Source organism: Vipera berus (genome assembly GCF_964194415.1).
Source record: "Vipera berus genome assembly, chromosome: 2".
NCBI lineage: Eukaryota > Metazoa > Chordata > Lepidosauria > Squamata > Viperidae > Vipera > Vipera berus.
Genome location: NC_138203.1, coordinates 95,687,316 through 95,697,423, shown reverse-complemented (window position 1 = coordinate 95,697,423; position 10,108 = coordinate 95,687,316). Strand labels below are relative to the sequence as shown.

Genomic DNA, 10,108 nt, shown 5'->3' with positions numbered 1-10,108 from the left:
TAACATATTTCAAGCTAGTTTTCTCAATGACTCATGCAGTCTAATATGATTTTAGCTTAGCTTCATGGTGTAACTACGGTAATACAGGAATTGAAAGTTATGTACCAATTTCATCCTTCTTCATTTTCTCCTATGTCATGATATCCACAGTTTTACAAAATAAACACCTGCAATTTTTCATGAACAAAAGAAGTTGAAACAAACTATTTTTATTTATTTATTTTAAATGCCACTTATCTTATTCTATAATAAAAAGATTTATAACTGCTGATTGTTAACAGTATTCTGCAAGATAAAGTGCACACTTCAAAATAATTTAGAAGATATACATCAGGCCTAGGCTAATGCAAACTTAGCAACAGATTTCTGAAATTTAAAAATAAGTTGCCCTTTAAGAATCACAATAAATATGCTGTTGTTCATGGTGATTCATTAAAGCAGCATCATTTTTTCAGATATAAAAAAGTTTTTAAAGTATATTATTAGTACCAGAGAGGTATTGTGCTTGGATGTGGCTACAGATAAAACTAAATTATTATTTCTTAGAGAAATAATAAAGTTCTGTGTATATTATCAGTCAATTCAAGGAATAACGTTTGGCTTCGGCTTTAAATGAGCAGAAGAAAAGTTAATGCAGAGGAAATAAATGATCTTAAAAACAAAGATCAAGGTTGAGCAGCTTGGTTTCAGGGCCATAAGTAGCCCCTGAACCACCCTTTTCCTTTCCTGGAGTCCCTTTCAATGCAATTGACTGCCATTTTGATGTGGGAAAGCAAGCAAACGTGACAAAAGAAGCCTAAGGTTGGCTTAGCAAGGTGAAGATACAGGCCTCCTCCATTGAAATTCCTGCCCATGAGAATTTGATATACCGTAATTGCCAAGTTGATTTTGCCTATCTAGGAAATTAACTATATAATTAGTTAGCTGTGTGATCCATTGTTTAGTTAGGAAGATCAAGGTGGCACCGCCTCATGGCCCTTACTTTGTCCACAACAACCCTATGAGGTAGACAAACAGAAAGAGTGGCTGAATGTAGGCTAGAACCTGGCTATCTCTGTTCTACGCACATAGGTTTTAATCCTTGCTCCCAAGCTTCTCCACACTGGTCTATAGTTGTAGCTAAAAATGGAGAGCATAAAGTAAAATGTGGAAGAGAATTGATGTTATGTAACTTCCTCTCTTCAGCTCTGAAGTATTAGGTGAAATGTGATGGGAGGGGGGGCTCTTGTCTGCTCTGACCAGTAGATGGCAGCAACGAGTGAAAGTACAAGGTATCATGTCTTCACTGCCATCTTGTGGTCATGAGGAGTTTTTGCAGTCGGATGCAATAGCTCTGTCTAAGTTTTCAACAGCGGCAGGCACTTATTTGTAAAAGAAAAACAATGTTAAAGTTTTGTAACGTGATCTACGCAATTAATTCACCTTAACCCTTTTTTTAAAAAAAAAAACTCTCGGGCAGCGTGCGAATGTGTCTGACGCAGCTCTGACTGCTGCATTATGCTAAAAAGCGAGTTGGCAAGCGCATTGCAAACGGCTGTCGAAACCGCGATCGCTATTTTATTTATTTATTTTTTTAAAAAATGCGCTCCCCAAATGGGAAGCTCAAAACCTTCCCCTAGAAACCGCATAAATTAGCTGCCAAATTTACCCCCACCCCCTCATTTTGACGGAGATCCTTTCGGTCGGGACGTTCGGAAAGAGATGGGTTGTCTCCATTGAAACGATGCCACGATGAGCGTGATCAAACCAACTTTCCTTCACACAAACCCAGGAACGTTGTTTTCCAAAGTGGGATTCGGAGAACTCTGGAAGGCGGATCCCGGGATCTGCTTCTCCTAATTGATCCTCCGTAGGGATGTTATTGGGAGAGGAGCGCTGCGATCCGCTGCAGACTTTACTGTCGACCCAAGGGAAGTAGAGGCACAAATTGAAAGTAAAAAAAAGCGCCTCGCCACAACCAGGAAGAAGAACGGGGACTTGGGTGAGTATCTTTATTTCGTATGGGAAGCATTTGCGATAGTTTTCCTGTTGGTTTTGTACATCTGCAAAAGGCATAAAAAGGCGCCTGTAGATCTTTAAAAGAAAGACTGTCCTTATTCGGTTCACTTTTGGTCTCGAGTTCTGCGATGCAGTGAGGCATCTGCAGTTGGAAACGAGCCCAAACGTAACAAATAAAAGGGAAACGTAACATTAACTCTTCTGAACTAAAAGTACCAATGTAACGTTACAGCCCCGCCTCTCATGTTTTAACAAAAGAAGAAAAGAAAAACTTTGGGCCTATTTTAGCACAACCATTTCCCCCTTTCTTTTAATTTTTAAATTTTTGTTTATTTTCCTATATAGCAAAAGCTTTTACAATAGCATGCAGTTTAAAGCTCCTGTTAGTTGTTTTAACGTTTCTTCAGTATTATTTAAAGGGAGAAGAAAAAACGACTTTATTTTTTTTTTGCAAAGGCAAAGTTGTTCCTGGAAGGGTTTTCTATTCAGACCAATCCTCTCTTCACCTTTCAAGGAAAAACCTTACAAACCTTGATAAAACATTAGTGCTAATATTATCCTTAAGACTTCTGGGAAAGAGATTCTATAATTGTCTTGTTACACTTCCATTAGGCCTTAGAAATTGTATCTTAGATGTGTGTTCTTTGCTTTAAAAAAGAAAATTATAGATGCCTCAGATCAGTTCCTACAATTATGCAAATTTTGTGATGCAAATGAATGTGAATTTGCATATATTATGTAGCATTATTGTATCTACTCTATAGAACAAAGCATATTGCTGCTGTTCACTGCCTCAAAAGATTTACAATAATTACTGAATACCTTATTTTCTGCAAAAAGACAAAATTAGCTAAATTCCATATGTGAAATCTTATTCTAGCCTACTTAAATTTTCATATACTAAAGAACACATTGTCCTTGTTACAGATGAAGGGAAATACAATGTAGAACAATAGTTCCCAATTTGTGGCTTGTAATCCACTATTGCTAAATATCTTCAAATTAAATTAAATTAAAATTAGGACAGGCTTGGCCTGCTAATATTCTAGAGATTTGGCAGTCTCAAAAGCTTTGGGTCTTACATAATTTGTATTTAATGTTGGGGTCCTGTGGGTCCCACCTGGGGAGGGACACATGTGCCATAGTACCCAAGCACAGTGTTGCTAACTCTTGGTTTATGTGGGTCTCAAAAGTTTTTGGTGAGGATGTGATCATACACATATATCAGGAAGACTGGGGACTGATTCCTAGCACTTACGCCAACATAGGTTGAAGAATGTATTTCTGAACTCTATCTTTTCATTTAGCAGTGCATTAATTCCAAGGAATCCCTGACTGAGGAAGCTACAGTAATATAAGGTCGAGGATCAACTCAGGTTTGCTGCCACTTCTCCCACCAATAACCACAATCGAGAAGAACAAGGATTTCTAGGGAGAATACATTGGACCAATTATTGGACATGTTAAGGATCCCTGAGTCCCAAACTTTGTATGCCTGATCATAAGGCATGAAAAGAATTAAGAAGAAAAGATTTTGGGCATCTTGCTTCTGCTTTATGGCTTTCTTTTTTCTCCTGATCGCTTTCCAGGTACCAAAGATACTTGGGATGGAGCTGAGAATATATTCAGAAATGCCCCCAGGAGAGGAAGGAATAGCTATGTAATGTAAAACTTTAGGAGAGGGAATGGGGACATTGCCATATCAACTTTGGGGTTCAGCCTGGCGCTTTGGGTTTAATTATGTGCTTTCCCAATGCTCCAAATCTTTGTTCCTTTCTACTGGTCTCTCACTACTGCTTGGTTTTCACCAGTAAAAAGACAAAGCGGGTAGTCCTTGATTTATAACCATTTGTTTCGTGCCCGTTTGAAGGCACTGGAAAAAGTGACTTATACCGTTTTTCACAGGACTGTTGCAGCATCCCCATGGTCACATGATCAAATTTCAGACGTTTGGCAACTGGTTCATATTTCTGACGGTTACAGTGTCCCAGGATCACGTCATCACCTTTTGCGAACTTCTGACAAGCAAAGTCAGATTCACTTAACAGTCGTGTTACTAACTGAACAACTGCATGGATTCACTTAACAACCGTGGCAAGAAAGCTTGTAGAATGGTGCAAAATTCACTTAACAACCGTCTCGCTTAGCAACAGAAATTTTGGGCTCAATTATGGTCATACGTCGAGGAATACCTGTATGCGCAGAGTAGAAAATACAGGGCAAGTCATTTTCCATGAGTAAAAAAATATGCTCATTCTCATTATTCTGGTTCTGCTGTCAGGAATTATTCTATCTTATAATGTCACAGCTTGGTTCCTCTTGCAAGACTCCGAGCTGATGCAGTTAAAAAGGAGAAGGCACATTAGAGGTATCTCTGTAATGGGTCAGAATTCCTCCAAATGGGTCCTGTGGAAAGCTGCATTTTTTTCATATGAAGTACTATAATGAAATTAAATTTATGATCTGCTGTTTGTAGGCTTCAATCCAGATGAGATGGGGATAACAGACTTCCTAGCTTCTGTGTTAGTTTTTAGCCCTCTAGAAATATTACACCAAGGATGGGGAATCTGGAGAACAGGATAGATCATGGTATACAGACCAGGAAAATTCCTAAAAGCTAGAATATAGTAATAGTAGTAGTAGTAGTAGTAGTAGTAATATAATAATAATAGTAATACAATAATACAATAATAATATTGAAACTGCGCGATTATGGATGAAATGTGTAACAGTGATATCCATTGTTATTGGGGCACTGGGAACGATGTCCAAAAACTTTGCAAAATACATCAAGAAATTGCAGTTTCCTGCAACAAGTCCGGCAAAGCTACAAAAAACTGCGCTACTCGGAACATCTTACATTTTAAGGAGATACCTTGTTGATACCTAGGATGCTGGCTGCAACCTGTGTCAACCATTAGTGCCAGTCAATTTGAATGTTCAGTTGACTGAGGTTCATGTTTAGTGAATAAAATTTTTATAATAATAATAAAAGTTGGAAGGGACCTTGGAGGTCATCTAGTCCAACCCCCTGCTCAGGCAGGAAACCCTATACCATTTCAGACAAATGGCTGTCCAGTCTCTTATTAAAAACTTCCAGAAGGAAACAAGCATCCTAGAAGTTTTTGAATAAAACTGTTTTCTGTAAGTTTGGTTGCTTGGTTGTTGTTTTTTTTTATAGCCTGCCCCACTCAAAAGACTTAAAATTATAAATGGAACAAAAGAATAAACAAAAAGTACAACTAAGAAATCAACCCTCTTCCAGTATTAATGGCAGCAAAATTTTGCTAGAATTCATTAGAAAGCCTGATTAAGTAAAATGATCTTTTAGAGATTTTCTGGAAACTGTGAAGAAAAGAGCTTCACAGACTAGAGAGCGATAGTCTGATATGGCCAATGCATGGACAGAGTAAGTTCACAGTTCAGAAATAATATGCTTATCATAGCCTTACTGAGTACATGGTTAGAACAGTGTGTGTGTATGGGTGGGTGGGTAGGTTGTTCCTTCTGAGTCAGTGATAGACTAGTCCCTGCAGTTTTCATGGCACATTTCAGAAGTGGCTTTCCATTGTCTGTGTCCTAAGAGCTCAGAGAGAGGGACTGGTCCAAGGCCACCCAGTTGGCTTTGTACCTAAGTCAGGACCAGGATTCACAGTCTCCCAGTTTCTAGCCTGGTACCTTGGTCACTCCACCAAACTAGCTTTCGTTAGAAAGTCTAAGCCCATTTCAAATCAATATCAGCGCACAAGGTTTCATGGCTTATTTCTCAAGCCTTCTGTAACTCTTGATTTTCCTTTGTTTTCAAAAGGTGGTTGTAAAACTGGGCAAGTCTGAACAGCTGACCTCACAAAACTCAGTTTCACAAAGCGATGCTTCCAGAGAAGATGAGTTACAGAAATATCCTCTGTTTTTCAAAAGACCCAAACTTGACCCCAGTACAGGAAAGAAATTGCAGAAAGGCACGTATCCCATCTTGCTGTGGTGGTCTCCACTCACAGGAGAGTCTGGAAGGCGCGCTCAGTGTGGCGAGGATGTTTGCTTCGTTACCATTAACAGGACTTACCAACACAATCCTATGACTAGAGCCTTTCTTTTTTACGGTAAGGGAATGGCTAAAGTTTTGAAAGGGCTATTGAGTAATCTCTTACTCCCCCTTTTCTTGTTTAATTTACACATGGATTTCTGTACGTGGAAAAAAGTGGAACCAGCTGGGAATATAGTGATTTACTTAGTCCTTGACCTATGATTACTATTAGGACAGGATTTCTGGTCATCGGTCACTGCGCTCATAAGAGGAAGCACCTATGTGGCTAGACCTGAGTTTGTGACATTTTTTGCATGTGGTTGTAAGTGCAAAACCATTCTTCTGAATAGGTGGGGGTTTTTTGGGGGGGCAGAAATTATTTTTTTTAAAAAAATGCCAGACATTGACGTGAAATCATGGTCACATAATTGTGGGACACTCCAACCAGTCGTAAATGCGAGACAGCTGCTGAGTGTTTGAAATGTGGTCATGGGATCTTGGGAGGGTGGGCACCATTTTACAATGGCCAGAAGTGCTTTATGGGTTGTACAGCATCCGTTCGAGGCCCGTCTTAATTTCAAGTGGTCGTTAAGCCACTGGTCATATGTCAAGGGCTCTTCTCTGTACAGAACCTTCCTCTCTCCTATTTCCTATTTATTATTCTCCATCCTGAACAGTCAGTATTTCATGGCCACTGAGCAGGCTAAGTCCCGATTGGGTTATTTCCAGAGCTCTTCCTCCTCTTAGTTGTTTTTTTTTGTTCTCCCCCCCCCACCAAAGTAGATTTTTGTTCTCCTTCAAATCTGTCATTCTGATGCAATTTCCAATTTTTTAATACAGTGGTACCTTGGTACTCAACTGCTTGGAAACTTATAAAATTTGGTACTGAAAGCATTTTGATGCAAAATTTTTGTCCCAGTACCCATTCTTCATTTGGCGCTCGGCGCATAAGCTAGAATTAGTTGATGTTAGCTGCCTTGTGATTCACAACATTATTCCTTATAGGAAAAATTGTTTGGCACTCGTAGTTTTTAGAACGCATCGCACCTCCCAGAACCACTTAACAATGAGTACCAAGGCACCACTGTATTAGTATGACTCTTACAATTGGAGAATATCTGCTTTATTGGCGATGATCACGTTACCTTGATAATGGTATTTGTATTATTGAAGAAAGTGCAACTAAGTCCACTGAATTTAATTAAAAGGAATATGCTATGTTTTTCAACACCCAGGTACTGATTTCAGCATACACAGCTTACCTTTGCCCCGTGCAAGTTTCCATGACTGGGCTCTTTTTCACGAGGAGTCCCCCAAAAACAACTACAAGCTTTTCCAAGCCCCTGCCATCACTTTGTTCAACCACACAGCCACTTTCAGCCGCCACTCACACCTATCGCTTACCACCCAGTATCTTGAAAGTATTCAGGCCTTGAAGTCCCTGAAGTACACAGTTTCTTTGCAGAAAAAGAACAGCTTGCGGAAGAGACTTGCGCCGCTGGTCTATGTACAATCCGATTGTGACCCTCCCTCTGACAGAGACAGCTACATAAAGGAGCTGATGGCGCACATTGAAGTTGATTCCTACGGGGCTTGTTTGCATAATAGAGATCTTCCAGAGCATCTCCAGAATCCATCCTCCATGGACAGCGATAGTTTTTACAAAATACTTGCTCAGTATAAATTCATCCTGGCTTTTGAGAATTCCGTCTGTGAAGATTATATCACTGAAAAACTCTGGAGGCCATTAAAGCTGGGAGTGGTACCTGTTTATTATGGCTCTCCCACTGTTGAAGACTGGCTTCCAAGCAACAAGAGTGCCATTCTCATCACAGATTTCCCACACCCAAGGGACTTGGCTCAGTATATCAAAGCTTTGGACGCAGATGACCAGGAATACGTGGCCTACCTTGAATGGAAGTTGAAAGGTGACATTTCCAACAAACAATTGCTTGCTGCTATCAAAGAGCGCACATGGGGAGTGCAAGATGTTATGAAGGACAACTACATAGATGCCTTTGAGTGCATGGTGTGCACCAGGGTATGGGAAAATATCAGGAGGCAAGCCAAGGTAAGCATAAATATGTCTCTCCTTAGTGACTTGTCATCATTAAGTCAACTGCTGTCTTTTGATTCTCAGGCAGAATCAGTGTAACAGAGGCAAACAAATTCTGCAGAATTACAGAGTTCCTGCAGAAAGATACTGCTTCGTGAGTCAATCTGCGATCCATAAATGCAGAAAGTAGTTAGAGCACATTGTCTTCATCTTACTTCCATGTCCATTATTTTGTCTGTTCTCCCATCTTTTTGGATGTACTGTACATCCAAAGGTGTCCATTCTTGTTGTTCATATTTCTCACAAAACATTTAAATTACCTTTACACATTCTACACAATTTCTCTGGTGACATATACCACCAATACATCAAAGGATCGTTGTTGTAAGCTCTTGTTTTGATATTTGCTTTGTATCCATGTAAATTTCGAGATCCATTGGCGATGGATCCTTGCCTCTTTACTGGTTTATTTTGTTTTGTAAGATGAGAAGAAGAGAAAGAATAAGATTGCCTCCTCCTCAAACGTGTCCATCCTTGCTCTTGGCAAACGTCTTTCTCTTGGGGGTTTTTTTTCATTTGTATGTTTCAATGAGTTCAAGGCACTCTTGACTCTGGACAATTCCAAGACAATCTCTGCAGTTTCTTGGAGGTGGTTTGCCGTTGCCGGCCCAAGGTCATCCAGCTGGCTTTATGCCTAAGGTAGGATTAGAACTCATGGCCTCCCTTGTCTTAACCACTACATCAGGCTGGCTTTCTTGTCTTGGTTATTCACGCCTAATATTCTAATAGGTGGTTCATCCGTCCCTGAGACACTGAAGCTAAATTCTATATGGTAGGTCTAGAAGAACAAAGTATTTGAAGTGGGAGAACACCAACACCTACAGCACCTCCCAAACCCTACAACAAATGAACACAGATTGTCTTTTTATCTTTTGATCAGGGAATGCTACCAAGAAGATGGAAGGTAGAAGCAAACCACCTGAGCTGCCCCAGTCCTCAAGCATTTGCTTTTTCTCCTCTCGGTGTGCAGAGAACTGTTCTCCAGGAGGTGTGGAGATCAAGCTTTGAACAATCTAAGAGAGAAGCTCGGGCACTGCAGCAGCTGGTAGAAAACAACAGGAATTTCACAGCCCTGGAATTTTGGACTCTGGTTTTTAGAGACTAGTTTTAAAAAAAACAACAAGGAGTACTTACCTCAAGATAGGAAAAGCAGCAACCAGAAAAAGCTAGTAGCAAAATCCAGTGTTTCAGAATAAAGCAGGAAGCATTTTTAATTAACCACTGAATGTATGAAAATGTGTATTTAGTGATTATTTATCACGACCTATTTCAGGGCTACCCAACCTTTGGGCTGCGGCCCGATACCGGTCCGTGGCCTAGTGACCACCGGGCCGCTGGAATGGTTGGTGAGTGCGTGCTAGCGATGCCGCAAGGGGGATAGCCGCCACGAGGGTGCTAGTGGCCCCGTTTGCAGATGCACGTGGTTGCTAGTGGCCCCATTTGCGAATGTGCGGGGGTGTGTGTGCTAGCACCGCCAGCAACATTGCGTGGGCACTAGCGCGCCATGGGTGCATGTGGCTGTTTGTGCATGCATGTAGGCGGTAGTGCTGCCGGGGAGTGAGTGGCCTGTTTGCGCATGTGTGCGTGCGGGCATAAATTTTCTTGCTCCTCCCTTTCACTCCGGGCCACCAAACGGGAAAGGTTGGGAACCTCTGGCCTATTTACTGTAGTAATCTTGTAACATATGTTTTTACTGCTACTACTAAGACACATTTTTAACATGTGTAGATTAATACAGGAATGTAATAAAATCCATGCCTTTCCCTCTTCATGTGCCTCTGATTGTTTCTGCTAGATTTTACATTCAAACTCATTTACAAAAGATGTCTGACTGAATTTAGTGCTCTGACTCAGAACCAGCATGTTTCCTATGTTTCTTGCATATTTATAAGTAGCTGAAGTAATGAACTGTCCTGTTCAAAGGAATGGGCAGAGATGTGTGTATTTGTGTGTGTGTGTATGTGGAAAGA

At 40.5% G+C, this 10,108-nt stretch overlaps 1 protein-coding gene across 3 annotated transcripts; it reads left to right on the top strand.

Annotated features, from left to right (window-relative positions):
• Window positions 1–1,479: 1,479 nt before the first annotated feature.
• Window positions 1,480–9,899, top strand: FUT10 (fucosyltransferase 10). Of its 3 annotated transcripts, none has more exons than XM_081317033.1 (5): window positions 1,480–1,981; window positions 3,306–3,587; window positions 5,807–6,098; window positions 7,258–8,093; window positions 9,019–9,899. In XM_081317033.1, the coding sequence occupies exons 2-5, from the start codon at window positions 3,507–3,509 to the stop codon at window positions 9,241–9,243; spliced, it is 1,434 nt and encodes a 477-aa protein (XP_081173159.1). In that variant the 5' UTR covers window positions 1,480–1,981; window positions 3,306–3,506; the 3' UTR covers window positions 9,244–9,899. The 3 variants fall into 3 exon arrangements, with proteins under 3 accessions (XP_081173159.1, XP_081173160.1, XP_081173161.1); XM_081317034.1 differs by having other exon boundaries at window positions 1,480–1,985; window positions 3,309–3,587; XM_081317035.1 differs by lacking the exons at window positions 1,480–1,981; window positions 3,306–3,587 and adding an exon at window positions 5,387–5,407.
• Window positions 9,900–10,108: the final 209 nt, after the last annotated feature.